The sequence below is a fragment of the Aquila chrysaetos genome, chromosome 25 (genome assembly GCF_900496995.4).
Source record: "Aquila chrysaetos chrysaetos chromosome 25, bAquChr1.4, whole genome shotgun sequence".
NCBI lineage: Eukaryota > Metazoa > Chordata > Aves > Accipitriformes > Accipitridae > Aquila > Aquila chrysaetos.
The window spans coordinates 11,988,282-12,010,323 of NC_044028.1; the positions used below are offsets into that span (position 1 = coordinate 11,988,282).

A 22,042-nucleotide genomic window follows, 5' to 3' on the forward strand; every position below is an offset into this window, starting at 1 on the left:
AATTCCTATATTAATTTAAAAGACTCTATAGCATAATCCTGACCGTGTGGCAAATTTACAAATAATGCATTGTAAAGTGCATCTTCATTAATAGCGTCAACTTGAATAAGTATGCAGTAAAAGAACGTTAGCAGCTGTACAATTTATTTTCTCTTACTTAGAAAAAAACAAAAACCAAAGAAACCACATTGCAACTGCCAACATGTGACAATGCGAAACAAAGAACTGAAAGTATTTATTTGAATGTATTAGACGGTTGACTCAATGCCCTGATAATAGCATTTTACCAAAAGAAGATGATATTGAGGGAAATAATGGGAATTAATACCCAGTGTAAATAAAAGAGATTTGGAACTTCTTCCACACATTCACGTTATGGAAGAAGCTGGCTGTATGCTGTCCCTCTACCCAATAACCCTGTGAAAAAGCTGTCAGTCTTCCCCCTCGCTTTCTCAGGGGATTTTAACCCAGTTGAAGTGGCATCCATCTCCCCTGCAGGAGGCCCAGAAAAATTGCTTATTTTGAGAAGGGCGGGAGACAAGTTCACCTGCCCTTCACCAGCCTGAATTGTAGGGTAACTCTGAGGAGTGTCCTTCATATTCAGCTGCTCCTGAAAGCAGGTCTGAAGAGTCTGTCACCCCTGTGGGAATAAACAGCTTTTTCTGCACTGAGGTAAGGACACTAAAAAACGAGGCACCAGGAAAATGCTGAGGTACTGATGCATTGTATGAGGAATGCAGGCTGAAGTTCAGTCAGGTTTGGTTTTGTTACTTAAGAAATGCAGGTAATTAGTAGCAAACAACAAATAATTTGTAATAAAAAAGGAAAAGACCCCCTATCTCATATTTACACACACCCCCCACACACCAGGAGGAGAGGGGGCTTCAGCTCGCCTCAATACGAGCACCTGTGGGGAGCTTGCAGGGCAGATAAGTCCCTTTCCCACCTCCTTTTCCGCGCCGGTGTCTCTCGGGATCCTCCTGTCCCGCCGCCGCCGCCCTCCACCCGCCGGAGCTTCGCCTGAGGCACCTCGCGCTCTGGGCGGGAAAACCCGCCGCGCCCGCCGCTGGAGGACCGCGACGCCTGAGTCCGGCAGGGGGCGTCGCCTCGGCGGCGCCTGCCTCAGCAGCGGGAGGGCGCGGCGGCTGGCACGCATGCGCAGCTCCACCGGCGGCGGCGGCCGGCGGCCATGGCGGTGCTTCTGGAGCACGAGAGCCAGATCTTCCTGGACCTCTTCCACCAGGACGGGCTGGTGGTCTGCGCCCGCGGGCTCGGCATCGACCGCTTGCTGCTGCGCTTCCTCCGCCTCTACTGCGAGCCTGCCAGCCTGGTGCTGGTGCTGAACACCAGCCCCGCCGAGGAGGTGAGGGAGCTCCTGTCAGCGGCGTCGCGCCTGCCCCGCCCCTTCCCCCTCAGCGGCGGCCTCTCTCAGTTTCGGCGGGCGCATCCCGGCGACGGCCGGCGGCGCGGCGTCCTGTCAGCGTCTTGTCCCGGCGGGCAGGAGGGGGTTGCTGCCCGCTCCCTCCGAGCGGAGGGGGTCTTCAGGCCGGGGTGCGGGTGAGCGGGCGGGCTCGCGGGTGGGGGCAGCGCCGGGCCTTGCACTTACTGGGGGGAAGCTGTCGGACCAGGTGCATCACATCAAGGTCCGAATTTCTGCTCGTGCAGCACGGTGGAGTCCTAATAATAACGATCTAAAATAAGCTTATATACGTAACTTGTAAATGGCAGAAATCTCTAAGTAGCCAGTGAGCAGAAAGGAGTGAAACTTGTTGACACATTTGACCCTACTTGTGAGGAAAAAAAAAAAAAAAAAAGCCCATCTGTTTTCACTGGAACCAGGGAGATTTCCCACCATCCGGGAGGTGATGTTCTGGGGACTTTGTAGTGACCATAGGTGAATAAATATCACAGCTGTAGTTTATAAGATTAAGCTTGATGTATATGACCAACCTGCTGTAGTTGTCTTTGATAGCAGGTGAGTGGACTCAAAAATGATCTCTTCCCAGTTCTCTGTTACTAAGTCAGTATTGAAATTGCCTATTCTCTGAAAAAGATCTGTTAAAATATAAGAAAATGTAAGCTTCTTTGAGCGTCACTTGCTCCTATTTGCTTAAGTATTGTCTAGCTGCTACTGAAAATACATGCATTTTTAAATCACCTGGAAGAGTTTGAAACTGAACAAAGTATACCTAAGAAGAAAAAAAAAAAAACATAATTCTGACTTCCTTAGGTAGTATGTTACACTACCATGCTTTTAACTGGTTTTGGACAGCTCCTCAAAATTAACAGAGTATGTATAATTAAAGTTTTTTTGCATCCATTTCATCAGTTTCCACAACGATGTCTTGTGTTTTTATTGTATTTGGTTTAGGAGTATTTTATTGATCAGCTGAGGTCAGATGGAGTTGTTCATCTTCCTCGGCGTGTTACCAATGAAATTACAAATAATACTCGATATGAATTTTACACACAAGGAGGAGTCATCTTTGCAACAAGTCGAATCCTTGTGGTAGATTTCCTTACTGACAGAATTCCCGCAAACCTCATTACCGGTAAGAGTTTAATGAAATAAAGGTAAGACTATTCTGTTTGAAAATACATAAAGCTTAATTCTATATCAAGAGTTCTACTAACCGGTATTGAGGTTGAAGAATTATTCCTTTTTTTGCACAAGGACTGAGGTAGAAGGAGTAAATATGTAGTTCTCTCATTTTTTTCAATGGTTTTCTTTGCTCCAGATTTGTTTGCATTATTTAACCATAGAATTTGTAAACATCCACATTATTTTTAGATACTGGATCATGCATTTGTACGGCTTTCTGATATCAATAAGTGGCTGGAAAACAAATCAGCAGTTAAACTATGCCATTGACCTAAGAAACAAAATTCAGACTGGCTTTCAAAGAAAAAGAATTGATTGCACTTGGTGAAATAGTGTCCTATGGTCTATAGGACATTGGCCTATGATTAAATGCCCTGTGATTAAAACTGATTTTTAGATGTCCTGTTTTATCAACCATGCATACTACCTATTTTTTGCATTTAAAAAGTTATTCCTGATGACTTTTCCCATCAAAAAATAGCAATACCTTACTAATCTTTGTCTTGACACACCTTGGACACTATCTAAATAGCAGTATTATGAAGTAGTGCTGTTACTATCACGTAAAGACTTTGGGAATAGCTTGTGACCTTTTTTGTTCTTATATAGAAGTCATACTTGAAAGATGTTAGAGTTATCTCTTTCGTCCCATGTTCTTTTCCCCTTCTCCCTCAATCACCATTGTTTTTATGTTCTTGTCTAAGCTGGAAACCCTGTTACAGCCTGGAGAGCTAGTAAAATAGATATCTAAGAGCCAGATACATAAGAATATTTTACCATTATCTAAATGTTAACATCTTAATGGCTAAACATAACTGAATATTGAATGCTTAGAAGAACATAAGTTTCTGCTTCAGAAGCTATATCCCTTTTCTTTTAGTCAATATATGACAAGCTCTAATCTGTAAAACATTTTGAACAGTTTTATGCTACAGCCAAAGGATGCCAGATCTGTCAATTCTGATAATTCTAGGTTAAAAAAAAAAAAAGTGACCACATTTTCTGGGCAACCTACTTTAATTTCTCTTCATCCCCTTGACTCCTTCCTCTCTACATTTCTGTCCTACCAAAGAAGAAAAAAAAAAAAAAAAAAAGAAAGAAAACACACCTTTGGACTTTGTCAGTATGAAAAGAAAAAATACACTAAAGGTCTAAAAAATAGTCCTGTCCTATAATGACACAGTTGTCATAGTTTTTGCATTGCCACTGGAGGTCAGTGTGACAGCAGCTTTGATAGACTTGGCTCCTTCATTTAAAACTTGCATAACACGTGGTTCTGTTGGAAACTTATATTATTTGTGTGTGAAATTGCATGACAAAACCAACAAAAACTTGTAATAGTGTTTCTTGAGGAGTTAACATAGCAAAAGTGTTTCTAGGTGTTATAAATGTTGTTTATAAAACCAATGTAGAATCACATGTGAATTAAGACCTGATGAACTCATAAATTCAGCTAAATGAAAATAAGAAATTATCACTGCAGTAAAGAAGAATTATTCCTGGTGGTTTTGGCCAAATAGAAATGATTTCCTTAATAGCATAGTAAAAGTGATGCAAGCTGGTGTAGTAAACAGTGGCAAGTTGTTTCTACCAAGGCTTACACAGCAGTATAAACTCACTTCCTAAGCAGAGAAATATTGACTAAAAGTAGGCAGGTATTATGATAAATACATAGTCTTACTGGCCCATTACAAATTCCGTCTCGCCTGTAATGTCCTTTCAGAGTCACATCTTGACAAACTGGAAGATGTTCAGAAATGAGTACGATCATTATTATGTTCTGAAAAATTTGCTTCACAGGAGAGACGTAATATCTAGACAGAAAAATACCTTTTAGTGGATTATTCCATGACTTGATCATGAATGGCTAGCAGTTATATGGAAGTCTTTTTCATATAGATGCTCTTTCATTTACAAAGTAAAGGCATGTTAAAATCAATGGCTGGGTGCTGAGTTGAAGAAACTTGTTATAGAAATTAAATGCACTGTAAGTTTGTCAGCTTATGTAGGCACAAGGTAAAACATGTGATGTTTGATGTCCTTTGCTTCCATTTTAGAAAGGCATTTATTATTCCACTGGAAGCTGTGAACAGATAAAATTACCACATAGGCCTCACTTCACTAGGGGGAGAATGAAAAAATGTAATGTGTGTAATGTAACACAATTAAGCATGAGACAAAATAAGCCTTCATTTTAACAGGTCTTGGCTGAGTGAAGTGTAAATCCCAGAAGTATTCACCTCAAACACTTAACTATTGTTTCACTTCTCTGTACTAAAATGTGCATGATAAATCTTCTTTTCCTAATACACCCATAGCCATAAAGAAAATTGGTGGTATACTCATACAGTTGATGGTACTTTCTGTCCTCAAGTGTGAATATGAATATCAGAAAGCGGGGGGGAAGCAAAATACATATTTTCAGAAGTTCTTTGATTATGTAAAGACTTGAACTGTTACCAATGAAACATACTTGACAAGTCTGTAATTCCAGAACTTCTCTAATAAAATAATTCAAATATCACAATCTTGAACATATTTAAACTTGCTTTGTTGTAATAGTGTGTTATGTCTTGTATTTGCTTTTACTCCTTTTATAAGGTTCAAGTTTTGCCTTAGGAGTAAAGAATTTTCTAAGCTGATATGTCCTGCCACTCTAGCACAAGGGTTTTTTTGCTAAAGATGCATCATTAACCCAGTTCTGTTATTTGGGGATTCCATGGTACTGAAACTGAGGAATTGCTTGGTTTGAACCCTGGAAAGTTTGTTCAACCATCACTTTAGAAGATTTAAATTCCTATTGTCTTTTATTTAAGAAAAGAAGGTTAAAAAAATACGAGTTTTGAGGAAAAATCTATACAAAATTGGACCTTTGTTTACTTTTTTGTAACTTGAAAACCTTTTATTTTGCCAGGCATTTTGGTGTACAAAGCGCACAGAATCATTGAGTCTTGTCAGGAAGCATTTATCTTGCGACTTTATCGCCAGAAAAACAAGCAAGGCTTCATTAAAGCTTTTACAGATAATGCGATTGCATTTAACACTGGTTTTTGCCACGTGGAAAGAGTGATGAGAAATCTTTTCGTCAGGAAGCTTTATCTGTGGCCAAGGTACAGCACGTCTTTATTTCATTGGAGATTTAAACTTAAAAAAAAGGTGGAAAAGGTGAAGGATGTTACAATGGGTTCCTAAGAGAATGAGGTGTATGCAGTCACACTGTTAATCTGTGTTCCCTCTTGTATTCCTGAACAAATTTCATTCAATTTTTGACAGAAGTGATCTTAAAAATGCTAAATTTCTGTAAGTATTTTTGAAAATAGACCCACATTAAATCTATAAGGGGCTGAACCTTATGGTATAGCTGTCCTTTTAGCCAACAGAAACCACAGCAGAAAGTGACATTCCTAATAGCTTAAGAAAAACTTCACGTATTAAACAGATTATTTAAGCCATGAAGTAATAGGAATACAGTCTCTCAGTTCTGCCATTCACGGAGGTATTTGCTTCCAACTGCGATGCAACTCCATGGATCTCTTTCTACGTGTCAGATTTTTTCTAATCTTCTTTTACGTGTATGTTGTGTATGAAGAATATTTCTTGATGACTGATAGAAACCAAATTGCCAAGTTTGTGACATGCATTAAGTTTTCAGAAGCAAAGCCACAAATGGCACTGGGCACTTTAGCTGATTACCCATTCAGTGCTCTAGCCTTTGGCAGGAGGTCTGCCCAGTTGTTCCTTTTGTCCGGTCTAGAATGAGTTTCACTCCATCTTAATGTAGTGTTACTCTGCATTGTAAACTCTTTAACAGTCTTCCAGTATCACACAGAAGTAGAAATGGACATAACTAGGATAGGAAAGGTTGAATAAAAGCTCTCTAAATTTTCTTCCTTGGCTTCTGAACCATGAAAAGACCTGAGAGTGCAGCATACAGTAAGGGAAATGCCCACTGAGTTTCAGAGGTCAGATGTAGCGTTCTCTGAGCCTTGTTTTGTTGGTGAAAATCAGCTAGCATCTATGTACCTGTACAGCCGCATTGGCTGTAAGGCAGTGTTCTACCAAGCACCTGCCATAATCAGAATCTGGGAAGGTCACAGAATCTGCTAGTGGATCCATGTGATTCAAAAGGATTTATGAACCCATTCTAGTTTCTCCCTCATGAGATTTTTTGGTTTTACTTTAATATTTGTTATATGTAATAATGATGTAGAATCTAGTGGATCTCTACATGGATCATTCATCAGCACTATAGGCTTGCATGATTACAGTCATAATTGTGGAATAGATGGTTTCCTGAGGCTGTTCATAAGATTGCAGTCTTCACATTAGTATAAACTGATTTATTTTGTAATTAACTTACTTGTTTACATTTAAAACAATTGTAATTGTAGTTTATACAAACTTTTGAATAATTGTAGGTCAAGCAAACCATCCATGTAAATCTCAATAAGCTGTTTTCCTCTTAGATTTCATATAGCAGTGAACTCATTTTTAGAGAAGCATAAACCTGAAGTGGTGGAAATACATGTGTCAATGACCCCCGCTATGCGTGCTATCCAGACTTCAGTCCTGGACATTTTGAACGCATGTCTGAGAGAACTCAAACGTTATAATCCAGCTCTTGAAGTAGAAGATCTATCTTTAGAAAATGCTATTGGTAAACCTTTTGACAAGGTAACTTGTTTTGATTGTTTTGCTGTGTCTAATTAAAGGGATGTAGATCTTCAAACTGTCTGCCATGCAAACAAAAATATTATTTGTAAAATAACGAACCAGCATCAACTGAGTATTCTCCCATGACATGTTTATTACTGGTACAAGGAGAGAAACTGTATTAAATGGTGATGTTGCAGTTGCCAGTAGAGTTTTTGATGTGTTGGTATTATTGTTCTTCCTTCATTTCCAAAGTCCCTGCGGTAAGAACATCCTGATTCATGGTTGGTTTATTATTATTACTACAAAGATGGCCGCAATTTCAGCTCAAAATACTTCAGAGATAAGTATGCAGTTACTTACACGCCCACCCACCTTTTTTTCCTCTTGAATTTCCTGCTTGTATTTTTTATTTTCTCTATTAGGAGAAGCGCTGTGTATAATACATAATATGGCTCATGCATGCATCTGTTGTGTCTTTAATCATTATTTATGTTACTAATTGTGTGTGCATTGCTATTTTTGGTAGATCTGCAATGTTTGGCTTGCGTATGCTTTCTGTAGGGTAAAATCATAAACTTCAACCATCATAGTGAAACATGGTTAAGTTACCTGTGATTTAATCTTGATGTAAGGCCTTCTGTACTTTAAATATTTGGAGGTTTTTTCCTTATGCTTTGTAGGTTGCATATCTGTGCATCTCATCTTACTTTGAAAATTAAATGACATTATAATGTTTTTTACTTTACTTAAGTAAAGGATACTAGATACTAAAGGCACAGGCCAGTAGTGGTAAAATAAGGGGGTTTTTATTTTACCAGTATTTTTTTATTATATGGACAGGAAAATATGCCCTGAAAGCATTAAATGATATACATCTGCTAATTGTTGAAATGTTTTACATATAAGCATCTATATTACGTTAACTTTGCAAAAAATGATTACTTATCAAAACAAATACGTCACCATCAAATTTTTAATTGAGTATGTTTAATAACTTTGGAAACTAGTGGCATGCCCTGTAAAGGAAAAAAAACTGCATTATCTTTGTTAGTATACTATGTATTTGACATCCTGAACTTTCCAATTTATATTTCTAGACAATACGTCACTATTTAGATCCTCTCTGGCATCAGCTTGGAGCCAAGACAAAATCTTTGGTCCAGGATTTGAAGATACTACGTACTTTGCTACTGTATCTAACTCAGTATGATTGTGTCACTTTCCTTAATCTTCTAGAGTCACTGAAAGCAAGTGAAAAAGCTTTTGGTGAGAATTCAGGTAAACACTGAATGACCATACAAGTTAATGCATGAAACAGTGAAATATTGGTATTTTTAATTAACATTCCCAAACATATGAAGGTATCTAATTAGGTTTTATATAACCAGCCATAAGGACGTAGGTTTTTATTGACAGATAATGCTTTCATCTTCCCACTTAACTGCTGTTACTTAACAGTGTGAGATTTGCATCACATTTCTGTCTTTTATTAAGCTAGTAATTACATAGCAAGCAGGTAGCACAGGTATTCCAGATGAGAGATCTGGGGCTTTTACTGGAAAGGGTTGAAACACATACACATTGCAAATGTCAAACTACTACTGCTTTCTTTTCCTCTTTAGGTTGGCTGTTTCTTGACGCCAGTACTTCCATGTTTGTAAATGCTCGAGCTAGAGTTTATCGCATTGCAGATGAGAAACTGAATCAGAAAGGCAAAGTCTCTGAGAAAAGTGATGTAAAGAAGGAAAATGGTACTGATCATTCCTAATTTTAAGTTTGAGAGTGTCACACGATTTCAGACGCTCTGCATATTATTACTTGTGTTCCCTACATCTTAAAACAGCTCAAGATCTCAATCTGTTAGCTGGGATAAGTTGAGACATAATCTTAGTTCAAAAAGCATATAATAAACACAAAACAGAGTCATGAAGAACTAAGGGGTTCTTCTAAGCTTGCTCAGCTGATCACTGGGAGAGCTTTTATGGAATTGTTCTTGAATTACATCGGTGTTTAGCTTGATCTTATTTTATGTGAACGGGTAGGAGGCTGCTATTGCTTTTATTAAAATATTTCCAGGAGTTTCAGAATTGAAGAATGAGTGAATATTGTAAATTTTTTGCTTCACTAAAGCACTTATCCCCATTTTTTAATGTTTCTGTAAGAGTGCTCTCCAACCCATTAGCATAACAAGTTGCATATGTAGGCTGTTGAATATCATATTTGCCAACAACTATCAAGCTATCGACATCTAACCACTAATTTAAAGTTCTGGAGGGTATTTTGGCTGCAAGAGCTGCTATGTTCAATCTTACTTTGTTTCAGAACTGAAAAGGGAATTGGTTCTAGAAAGTAACCCAAAATGGGAAGCTTTGAGAGAAGTACTAAGAGAGATTGAAAATGAGAATAAGAACAGTGAAGACCTTGGTGGTCCAGGTGAGAGAATATTAAATGATGTAAGTTTTCAAAGTACAGCTAGTTTTTACTTCTACTTGACTTTTGAGAGAAGGACCCTAACTCTTTACTGTAGTTTTATTAAAGAGCTAGTTTTAAATTTAATATTTTGTGGACTTAAGACAAGGAGTTTATGTACCTAAACTATGTAAAACTAAATTGTGTTATATAAACTCCTATTTAGTTCTTGCTCTAAAAGAGAAATGCTGTTCGTTACTATGCAATACTGTTTAGGAAATACCCTGTATTATTACAAAAAATTTTTTAACTTACATTTCAATATTGTACTGATACCGTAGTCTCAAAACCAATAAAACTAATGTCGTGGAAATTTGTAATAATCAATGAAGGTACCGTTAACTCATTTCTCAAGTTCAGGTTCAAAAAAAATAGGGGTTCTGTCTTATGCCGTTTCCATCTCACACATTCTTCTCGTGCACCTGAAAATTTGCTTCGCCGGGAGATGCACCTAAACGAGGTAGACAGTAGAAGGCAAGTGTGTTTCTAAGTAACTGTGTTGCTGCCTTTCCTATTTCAGGGCTTTTCGTCCCCTTAAATTTCACCAATTTTTATTTTAGGAAATAGTAAGGGTAAAAAAGTGCTCTTTTCTCCCACCCACAGTGTTCTGACTCTGGATAAGATCTGGCGCTCTCACCTAGTGTTGTAGGAGTTTATCTGAGTCAGCTTGTGGGGAATCGTTATTCAAGGCCCACAAATGTCAATAATACTGTGTGAAACGTATTTTTTAGACTCTTTAACACAGCCGACAAAGGCTGAAAATTAGAATGGTGTAAATTAAGTTCTCTCTTATTCCACATTCAAAAAAAAAAAGAAAAAAAAATTAGTTGTCTAAGTATGTTTCAATACATCCTATATCTGCCTCGTTTCAGATGGTCAAAAGGAAGACCTCACTAATTTAGATGGTATAAGAATAAGGAATGCTGAACTTCCATCAACGTTCTATAATCTTTTTTGGTACAAAACGTCATGCAATTTAGACTCCCTGAAAGTCCAGAGCAACTGTGACAACCAAATGTAAAGGCATTTGGCAGGCATGCTTCTAGGATCATTAAAAACAATTTGCTCAAGAGATGTCTTGTAGCTGGATAAGAAGTACAGCATAACAGATTATAAACATGATAATTGTTTCTTGACTGCAGGGCAAGTGCTTATTTGTGCCAGTGATGACCGAGCTTGTGCGCAGCTCAGGGAGTATATTATTGCTGGAGCAGAAGCTTTTTTAACAAGACTGTATAACAAAACCTTCGGAAAGGATGAGAAAGCTGAAGAAGTGTGGATTAAGGACAGAAAAGCTGTCAAGTCCAAAGGAAATGCCAGACCAGACACAGGGCCTCAAGCCAAAAAAGCCAAACTCACAGCTTCTTCAAAACAAAATAAACACAAGAAGCAGCAAGACCGGACTATAATCGAAATGATAGGGAAAACTGAGGAGGAAAAGGGAGAGCAGTTAGAGGTAGAAGACAACAAAGAATTAAGTAGTAGCCAAGAAAGCATTATCGAAGAGACCATTCCTGAAGATTTCCATGTCAGCTTACCCTCAGATTGTTACTACGGTATTTTCAAGAACCCGCTCACAATTATTCATCCGTTGCAGGGTTGCAGTGATCCCTATGCACTCACTCGGGTACTGCATGAAGTAGAACCAAGATACGTTGTATTATATGATGCAGAACTAACTTTTGTTCGGCAGCTGGAAATCTACAAGGCAAGCAGGCCTGGGAAGCCTTTGAGGCAAGTTGACTTGGTCAGGGTAATTTTAGTCTTAAAAGAAAAAATAAAAAGTGCACTTTCAGCAGAAACATACCTGTAAAAAAAAAAAAAAAAAGTTCATTCCATCTTCTACAAGACCTCTGCTTAGATGATCTTAGTGGCAATAGATCCATTTGGAGGTGCTGTAGTCTCATTTTGAACCGTCTCTATAGGTGTGATTTTTACACAATAAGCTTCATTTTGGATTCAATTAATTTTCACATTTCCTGATGTCTGGTCATGCTGACGACCACTAATTCAGAAACTGTAACAGAAAAACAAGTAAAGGAAAACGCAGTAAAGAAACTGAGAAGTATTTGCAGTTATACTGAGTATTTGCAGTTATACTCTGTTCTGGTGTTAGCTGACAGAAAGATTTCCGCATTGTGTATATATATTTGATACACTCGTGAATTGCAAAACTCATGTTTATGAATAAATGTTACAGACTAATTAAAAATATAGAAAACTTTAATATAATATGAGCTTTTGCATTATTTTTCATTTATATGGCTGCCTGATACAGCGTTTCTTGAATACAGTAAACTGTAGTTATACCTCTACCTCTCTGAAAATAACTTACAGCAGTTACTTAAGTCTTAGAATAAACACACTTTACTTACTACAGTTGAAACACAATTTATTGGCATATGAAATTATTACCTTTTGAATTCTAATGCTTTATACTTTAATCACCTCATGAAAATTACTTGCATAAATTTAACAAAGCAGTTGTAATTTTCCAGTCAAAGATTTGTATATATGCAACGTAATTGAAAATGGAAATCAGTTTGGCAGTATTTAGTGTGTCTGTACCTGATTTCCAGGGAAGGACTCTCTATTGCAGATATAAATGACAGAACTCACAAAGTATATTGCATGAGGATAATTTCTGGGTTATTTGTACAATTTATTTTTAATTGCCTATTCAGCATGTGTTATATCTACCTCCAGCATCACGTTCCCATACTTCAGAGCAGGAAAGTCAGATGCAGTCATGCAAGTAGGGCTTAGGACGTGTACCACATGAAAAAAGTAATAGGAATAAAATCCTATCAGTCTGTCAAAATGTACCTCAATTAAAATATACTGGAAAAAAATGACTGTGCTGAAAAGCTATAGGCAATTAATTCTTTAAGGTAATTATTAATTCTTATAAGTTCCATTTAAATTGCTATTTGCAGAATAAAACTTCATTTGTCGGTGTGCTCATCTCTGCGAGATAAATGACAGCTTGTTCTTTGTAGAACCTACGATTTCCTTGTACATCATTAGATGTATTTAGGTGGCGTTTTTTCCTAACCCAGGATGATTGGAGATTTTTTAGTTTGTTATATATGTATTCTACTGGGAAGATTTTAAAAACAGTAAGAAAGTAACTTCTCCATTATACTTGCTTTGTGTCTTTACTGAATGGCTGACTGCAGTCTGAGTCCACTCTGGTTGAATCCCAGAATTCCAGTAAGTGTATCTGCCACTGGGAAAAGAGGGAACACTGGATATAAGAATTTTTGTTGCTGATTTTAGAATAGCTTTACAGAAAAAGATAGTGTTTTTTCACTTGCCTTTTTTTTAAGACAAATACTAACTTGTCAGGCACTTACTGCTACTAATCTTAACTATTGGTTGTGGGTGTTTTTAACTTAATATGAAGTTTTGTGATCTCTTTCTTTCCTCTTGTTTTTTTTTCCCCTCTCTTCCAAACCTGCAGAGTTTATTTTCTTATATATGGAGGCTCAACAGAAGAACAGCGCTATCTCACAGCTCTGAGAAAAGAAAAGGAGGCCTTTGAAAAACTCATTCGGTAACAAAATTAGTTTACTACCTTTATTATTGTTTCACGTAATTCCCTTATATGATTACATTTTAAATACTAAAGTGCTTAACTGTGTGAAGGCTTTAAATAAACTTCTAATTCAATTTCTTTTCAGATGTTAAAAGAACTTTCCCACTGAGAATCAACGAAAAGTCAAAACCTTCCTTTTCAAAGCCCCTGATACTTTATTTATTAATTTTAGGGGGTTTTAATATTAAATTTCAAAGGCTAAACAGCACCACTTGTATTTTTCCCTAATAGTCTATGAATTTCATTTCTGTAAATGTACGTTTTTGGCTGCAGGTAACATTTCTTGTAAGATATTTCTAAGGCTTTTAAGACTGAAGTCTTTTTGGGGAACAAACCAATTATTTTTTTAGACTGTGTAAAACAGTATTTTTACTGACAGTGTCTTCTCACCAGGTTATACTGCTATTATTAGTCATTAATTCCTTTGTTTCGTACGCCCGGAGAAGTTCTAAAAATAAAAAAAGCAGATGCTAAAAAGTGCTATCAATTGAAAATAAAAATACAGCATCTAGCCCAACAATCTGGAAAACCTAGTAAATTGCATTTCTGATCAGGTTTGCAATTCGTATTAAACTATATATAATTTTACATCTGGCTGAAGGGTATTAAAAGTATTTTGATCTATTTTTCTCATATAGTTGCAGTCTTTAGTGTTTCTTTCTTTGTGGTTCCTTAGAGAGAAGGCCAGCATGGTTATTCCTGAAGAAAGAGAAGGAAGAGATGAAACAAACTTAGACCTAGTAAGAGATGCTAAACCTGCCTCTGCTTCCACTGACACACGCAAAGCAGGTGAGCAGTTCATGAAGTTAGGCCTATAACTATTGTGTTTAAATCCTGTCCAAAGCGTCTGGGTCATAGACACATTGCATGTTGACTCTGCAGTCTTGATGGTAAAGAAACATTATCTCCCTTACTCTATCTACCTCTCTGTGAAATGACAATGTATTATGTTTTTCTTTGAAAAGAAAATGTCCATTAATGAAGTATTTTACTATTGAGACAGATACCATTTAGATTGTTTCTAGGCAGCTAGTTGGTTATAAGACTGTCTAGTATTGCTTGTAGGGAGGTGGAGAGAAGTTAAAACATTAAAACTGAAGTCTACAGGTAGTCAAAGGCAGTGTTGTCCTTGAGCTAGTAAATGTTGGGGACTTCTTTTGATCTTGGTGAAACAGAGTGCCTGGGTAAACAACTGCAGGTTGTGGTTTTTGTCTGCTTTCTTTGCAATAAAGCATCTTTCTTTTGTTGCAGTTTTAACCACATTTTTGTTCCTTTGCTCTGACGTATACTCTGTGTTCATCTTTACAGCTCTGCCCCTGTTTTTCTTTGCTGTCATTTTTGTAATCCTGCTCTCCTTCACCATATGCTTTCTAATCTTTGCTATTATGTCTTTTGTGGCCTTGATGCTGCAGTCTCTTCATGTATCCTTCTACAGATCTATAGAGGCTGAAATATAACTCCTGCAATAAAATGCCGTATTTCTTTGGAAACAGCTGGAGATAAAAAGGATCAGCTTCGTTATCTTGTTTCGCAGGCAACTTTTTTAAAGATTTTCCTGATTCATTTAAATAATTTTCATCTACAGCTTAACATATTTCATTGTCACATATACAAGGCTTATATTAAACTTATACAAGTTCTATTAAACTGCAGAGCATACTCCATGAACTACAGTATATAATTTGGCAACTGATTTTTCTCTGTAACAGTGAAAAATTAGTCTGGATTTATTATACAGCTGAATTTGAGGTATAATTTGAGATGTGAAGTCCATCCATTACAGAAGCATTGGCAGCACACAGGACAACTATACAACCAGAGTCAGAGGTCATAAGTATTAGGTGAACTGTATTTATTTTGCTTTTTAGGTGGACAGGAACAGAAGAGTGTTCAGCAAACTGTAATAGTGGATATGCGGGAATTTCGTAGTGAGCTTCCATCGCTGATTCATCGTCGTGGGATTGACATTGAGCCTGTTACTTTGGAAGTTGGAGATTATATTTTAACTCCTGATATCTGTGTAGAGCGGAAAAGTATCAGTGATCTGATTGGTTCCTTAAATAATGGAAGACTGTATACACAATGCATTTCTATGTCCCGTTACTATAAGCGACCAATTCTCCTGATTGAATTTGATCCTAACAAATCTTTCTCCTTGATTCCACGAGGCTCTCTACATCAGGAAATTTCCAGTAATGATGTTACTTCTAAACTAACCCTTCTTACACTTCATTTCCCAAAGTTACGTATCCTGTGGTGTCCCTCTCCCCATGCTACTGCTGAACTGTTTGAAGAGTTAAAACAAAACCATCCCCAACCTGATGCAGAAACAGCAATGGCTGTCACAGCAGATTCTGAAATTCTTCCTGAGTCAGACAAGTATAACCCTGGTCCTCAGGACTTTCTATTAAAAATGCCAGGTATTAATGCAAAAAACTGCCGTGCCTTAATGAACCACGTTAAAAGCATTGCAGAGCTAGTGACACTGTCAAAAGACGAACTCTCCAAAATTTTGGGTAATGCTGCCAATGCCACGCAACTCTTTGACTTTATTCACCTGACCTACAGAGACGCAATATCTAAAGGAAAAAGCAAAAGATGACTAATGAGATTGTTCAACATAGGGCATAGATAAGCTTTTTTTGCACAGTACTTTGGCAAAGTACGTGAAATATTTTAATAAATGCCTTCTAAGATAACCAGCTGTTTCTTGCTAATGCTGTTCCATCAGTTTTAACATTTGAGTTAGTTATTATTGAAGGCAAGTTTCAATAGGAGTAAGAAATGCAAATTATTTTTATTCTTCCTATAGCACTTTAATCAATTCTATAATATCACTGAATGAACTAAATTAAATTCTTCACCAAGTCCATAAGAATTAAGTGCTAAGACTAATTGATAAAGGTGTTTTCTTTTGAAAGTTATGATGTCTTGCTAAAGCTAAAAATGTACTGTGTTTTGATTAGTATGTGCGACCTGCTGCATGAGATATCACTTTGCTTTTGCCATTTTTTTTAATGTATTGCTCTCTGGAAACTGCCAATTTTTGATTGACAGTGATGGAGCTGTTTGAAACACATTGTGGTCTTTTGTCAGGATTTTGTTTAGGAGAACATACTTGGACTCAATCGTGAATTTCAGAACGTCATCACAAGCCTTTGTCACAGTAAACTATAATTGTGTGATACGTTCTACATTATATTTGCTTACTTTACTAGAAGTTATACTTTCTTTTTTGACATTCCAAAGTCAGTACAGCTCTGTCTTGCTAGATTTTGCGAAGTGCATTCCTTTGGTCTAGACTGGATAGAGATTCTGTGGTGGCACAATACAACTTAATTCTCAGCGTGCCTTACTTATGCTTTTAAGATGCTTTAATTTTTTAATCCGTTTTGATAGCTCTTTCACCTCATTCACTTGAAAGTGAAAAATCTAGTTATACCATTTGGACTATTCCTTTATACCAGAGCATATTTCCTCTCATAAAATGCAATAGTTTTCTAAGTAAGGTTTTCCAAAAGTGTTGACAGTTCTTCCAATATTGTCTTCTTTCTGTGTCCTATTGCACTTGTATTTTAATGTCTTAAATAGACCATCTGTCAATAAATTCAGTAAAGCTATTGTCACCTGGAAGATAAAACTTTTAACATTCTGTGTAGCATAAAACAGGAAAAAGTTGTTATTCTTTTGATAGTTTGTGAATGTGTATATTGTTAAAAACATATTCTGCACTGAACTTTGATATGAGAACTATGTGACAAACTGCCATTGCCAAAAGGGTTGGTCCTGTGTCATTACATGCTAATGTATTTACATTAGCTATTTACAAAATCTTTATCTATAATGACTTGCACATATATATTTATATGATTCTAATGCTAACAACAGATCAACGTAATCTCCATCATTAAAGGAGAAAATATTGATTTTCTATATTCAGGTTCAGTAAAAACTGTACTGTGCACTTTCAGGTCTAATGTTTACTGTGCATTTTAAGTGTGAATTATGAATTTGTTAACTTACAGTCTAGCACTGAGCTGTGACAGTTCAAAGTGAACATTTTTATGCAGATGAAAATTGCAGTATTAAATACATCCATAATATGATTAAAATTTGTTAATTATCTTGTTTCTCATTGGGCTGTATTGATATCAGAACATTTTTATTTTTAGTGTGTGGTTTATAATCCAGATCTTAGGGTTTCTATTGCCCTATATTCTAATTTATTTCATTTAGTATAAAAAGAAGTCTTTCCATGAGACTTTTGCTTATTCAAAGCAATGAGGTCAGAAATGTTTAGTGTTGAGAATGCCTGTAAAGTGGTGCTAAGAAACAGAAAATCAGAGTAAGAACATAAGTGTCCTGCATACATGGCCTATAGAGCCTGATTCAGAAAAGGAGAGCTGAACAACCTTTGAAAACATGTATTGTTCATGCATTTGCATCATTAAGATGTTCAATGAACTGTAGGTTTGGGGTTTTTTCAGATGTACTGCATCTTGGCTTTGTCAGTGGCTTTTTTTTTTTTTTGCTTAGATTTGTATAACGTGAAAATGAAGGGTATATGAAGAGGTTATAAAGTTGTAGCTTTGTGTTGTACACTAGATCAAAGTCACATAATGCAATTAATATTTGCTAAATACTTAGATTAAATTGCCTTTTGTTTATATATATGTGGAATGTTTGTAAGGTTTTTTTGATTATTTGTTTTTTTTCAATGCAGGATTTGGCTTTTTCTTTAAAACAACCACAAGTAATATTGTTATATGTTATTACTGCTTATTTGTGTTTTGGCATTTTACTGTATTTGGTTAGGTTGCAAGTTAGTGGTGTGTCCTTCTGGGGCAGTAGGTACAAATTGTGAACAAAGGTGGAAGAGGTCTTGTCTCCTGAAACCACTTATCCTGAAATAACCAAGCCAAAGAGTCTACCTCTATGCAGATGCAACAAAATGTTTTGAGTGAATGATGAAAATCCTTAGGTTGCATTCCCTGACCTTATAGTGCTATTATCAACAGTGATGAAATTTTGTATATCTTGTCATTGCTTGATGTTTTAAGTTTGTGGGGTTTTTATTAAAAAAAAAAAAAAAAAACAAAAAAAACCAGCCTTCAGTTTGGGAGTGTCTCAGACTTTCTTATACCCAAACCAAGACTACACATTTCAAAGTCACTTGAATATGTGAAACCAGTGGGGTTTATATGCTATTGGGAAGTAAGCTTGTTTCTGCAGTTCATCCTAGGCTTTGATTGCACAAGGTTTCTTCTAGAAAAACAGTAAAACCAAAATCTCTTAGGAACAAATGCAGCTTATATTACCAAATATATTTTGCACAGGATAGATTATGTTGTAGTTCCTAAGTTTTAAGTTGTCTGGATACCATTCCTGCTAGTGGTGACACTTGCAGTTTCTAGCTACAATTGCAAAGGAGTCATTTTGCTTGCCATGTTGCCTATGTGCACTCCCTAACCAAAACAAACTTTACCTTCAGAATTACTTTTTCTGCATGAACTTATATATTAAGGATTTTCTAGTACCAGCTGTATTGATCATTTTCAAATTTATGCTTGCAAAACTTAAATGTAAACCAGCTGAACAGAAATCCACACTGCTTATAAAATATGCAGCTGTACTCTAAAAAAAGTGACTCTTAAAAAGTACAAAAGTTTAAATGTAAGCATTTTGTGATTGTGAGGCTTTCTCATCTGCAGAGTGGTAGTACAACCACAAGTAACTTAATTTTTAAAAATAAAAACAGTTGTCTCTAAAGCTTTCCTTAGTCATCCAGAATTCCAGTTCTATGACTGTAGAAGAGAATCCAAAAGCAAACATTTGCCAAACAAGTTATTAAATGAATACATTATTTAAATGCCAAACAGCATAAAGAAATGTAACTGAGGGTTGTTAAAGGAACTTGTCATGTGTGGGCTCACCAATTGACAATTTTTATTTCAGGCTCCATAAGCTAGATGCCAGCAAGGTTTACAATCCTTTTATAAGGACTATTTTAGGATAAAGTTCTCCTTAGCTCTTACTCAAAGATAGCCTGAATTAAATTAATATTCAGTCGATCTGTTTCCTACAATATGTGGTTTTAAGAAATGCAAGTAGGGTCATAAACCAAAAAGTTCAGAAACTATTGCTCCAGGATTTTGTAATACTTTGTAATTATAACTTATTTCACATATTCACTCTTTCTTGACGTAATAGCAAGAATTTTGGACATTTGCAGAATCAACTCTAAGCATAAACCCTTCTATGTTTTTCATATGAAGTCTTTAATATGTACTTAACTGTGAGCTACCTTCTTGCATTGAAAATACACTCACTGGCAATATATGCACTAATTTCTCTTAATTTGCAATTGCATACACTTTTTTCCCAAAGTTTTCCTTTTTTTTTTTTTTTGTATAGTCATCCTTTCCAAAACTTCCTCTCTCAACTAATATTCCTAATATCCTGTTCCACAGTTGGCTAGCAACTAGTCAAGAATAAGACATAACTGATACATGTCTTTGTCAATAATATTTCTCACTTCTTTTTTTTATTTCCACTTTATTCCAAGTTCAGATTCAAACCAGGAGAAATAATACCTCTCATCTACAAGATGATGGGGAAGAGTTAAACACCAAGAATCTTCCTTGATGTTTATCAGTTAAAAATGACTTAACTGTGATAACAGCAAGTTTGGTGAGGCTAGTAATGTGTAATTGTTGGGTACGTCTCTTGTAATCTGGAGTTGCTTTTGTCTGTTTATTTTTAAATCAAAATTCAAGCTCTAACATGTATGAATTTGAAAGGTTGAATGATTCGTGATACAGAATGATGGCAAAGAGTATTTGGTAAAAGAAAGGGTACCTTTAAACCTTCCCATCCTGCCCCCCCCAGCCACTAAAAATGGGATCGGACAGAGTCACTGTGAAATTTGACCCAGAATGTAGTTGAGAGGTAATTCAGTGCTACTGTCCTCTCTTTGGCTTCAGTTGATGAAACACTGACATTTGAAATTGTTCATTTCTCAGCTTTAGCTTCTCTTAATACTCTTTAAGGGAACCAGTATCATAATGACTGAATAAAAACACTTAGCTTTTTTCCCTACTGACTTGATGGAGCTAACTAAATAAGAGGGAACTAAGAGGATCCTGTAGAAGACAAACACTTTAGCACTATTACCTCCCCTTGTACTTTATTCTTGGAATCAGCCAGTAGGTTGTGGGGAAAAAAAAAGTAATTTACTCTATTGTAAAAGGCCAGAGAGAATGTGCATGACTGACTAAATGTTTCGATAAAGTTGTACAAGGAAATATTAAAATGTTTTAAAGCTTCAGGGCCATTTTTATTTTGAGTACAAAATGTTACGAGTTCATCTCCCAGACTTTTTAATACAAATAGGCTGGCCAGTTTTTTACTTGAGTTTTGATCTGTATTTTACAAGCTTCTCTGCAATAAATTGGAAGGAAGAAATATTCTCAGCCACACAGTCTAGAAAACAGGGAAGAAATGTTCAGTAGCTTGGCTAGCCAATACTTAGCTAAGAGACGAATTCTTTAGTCTTACTGAACTTAGTAAGGGTAACCAGGGCTACTACACTGCTATGGTGATTTGTTGTCTAAACAGAAGATGTTGCTGCAATATATCAAAATGGGCCTGCATATGTACTGATTTTAGTGCGATTTTTTTTAGAGCATGGTGAAATTATCTTACTCCACAACTGCTATAAAGCAGTCTTCCTAGGAATATTAAATTGGGGTTAAATAGATAGTGTTTTCTTAGCTTGCATTTTACCATAGTTCTGTTTGTAAGCACTTCCCTCTGTAAATAAAGACACAGATTTAATTTCTAGGGTTCTCTGTCACTCAGTGTTCTTTTTTCCTTCATCATCTACTATCAAAGAGCAATACACCGTAGTTATTAAACAACTGACATCATTGTTTCCAAACTGAAATTATTATTCAGCAATGCAGTCTTGTTCTTGAGCTCCCAGCTTCTTCCTCAACTCTCAGAATGGCACTTAGACCATTCTCATTTTTATTCTTTCTTTTTGTTTATGAAGAGACAGTGGTCAGGTGGCAAAAAAAAGTTTTGCAACAGCCTTCCATTTTTAATGGCTACCTTTCTCACATAAGTTTGTTCAGCAGATCACAATAAATAGTGTTTTTATGGAGACTCAAAGTACAACCACACATAAGTCTCTTTGTTTATGAGATGGTAAGGTTTACAATGAGCAAGGTCCAAAGAAGACTAAACACTGTTTCAGAAACTATTAAGCTAGCAACCACAGCTGGGACTACTGATTAAAGGAATTTGGGCAGGGGCCTTACAGGAGGATTTTCAAGAATGCTAGAGTGTACATTTATAATTTTTGAGGGTAGAGTTTTCAAAATCATTACTAAATATATCACATGTGTACTATAAATTTATAAAAGTTTTCTTTTTAAACCACCATTCCTCACTGGTCCAGCTTCTCTTTGATAACTGTAGTTCAACTGAATTCAAATTCCACCAACCCTAACTCAGAAAGCTCACAAGTATACACTGGAATATTACATAATTGGATTAGCAAGAAGAGAAGCAAATTTCCATTTGTAGATTCAGTGAAAGAGCTCTGGTTTATCTCTCTCTTGTGACTATTACCTATTGTCCACAGAAACATACACACATTCAAATTTCAAACACATACTAAATGATCTACCAAGTGATTCAAAGCCCAGGAGCTG

The 22,042-nt window shown here is 36.3% G+C and overlaps 1 protein-coding gene across 1 annotated transcript; it reads left to right on the forward strand.

Moving 5' to 3' along the window:
• The first annotated feature begins 1,136 nt into the window (after positions 1 to 1,136).
• Positions 1,137 to 20,652, forward strand: ERCC4 (ERCC excision repair 4, endonuclease catalytic subunit). Its single transcript, XM_030001626.2, has 11 exons — positions 1,137 to 1,363; positions 2,372 to 2,552; positions 5,517 to 5,712; positions 7,069 to 7,276; positions 8,356 to 8,536; positions 8,881 to 9,009; positions 9,581 to 9,691; positions 10,870 to 11,461; positions 13,191 to 13,283; positions 14,002 to 14,114; positions 15,194 to 20,652. The coding sequence occupies exons 1-11, from the start codon at positions 1,190 to 1,192 to the stop codon at positions 15,925 to 15,927; spliced, it is 2,712 nt and encodes a 903-aa protein (XP_029857486.1). The 5' UTR covers positions 1,137 to 1,189; the 3' UTR covers positions 15,928 to 20,652.
• The last annotated feature ends 1,390 nt before the right edge of the window (positions 20,653 to 22,042 follow it).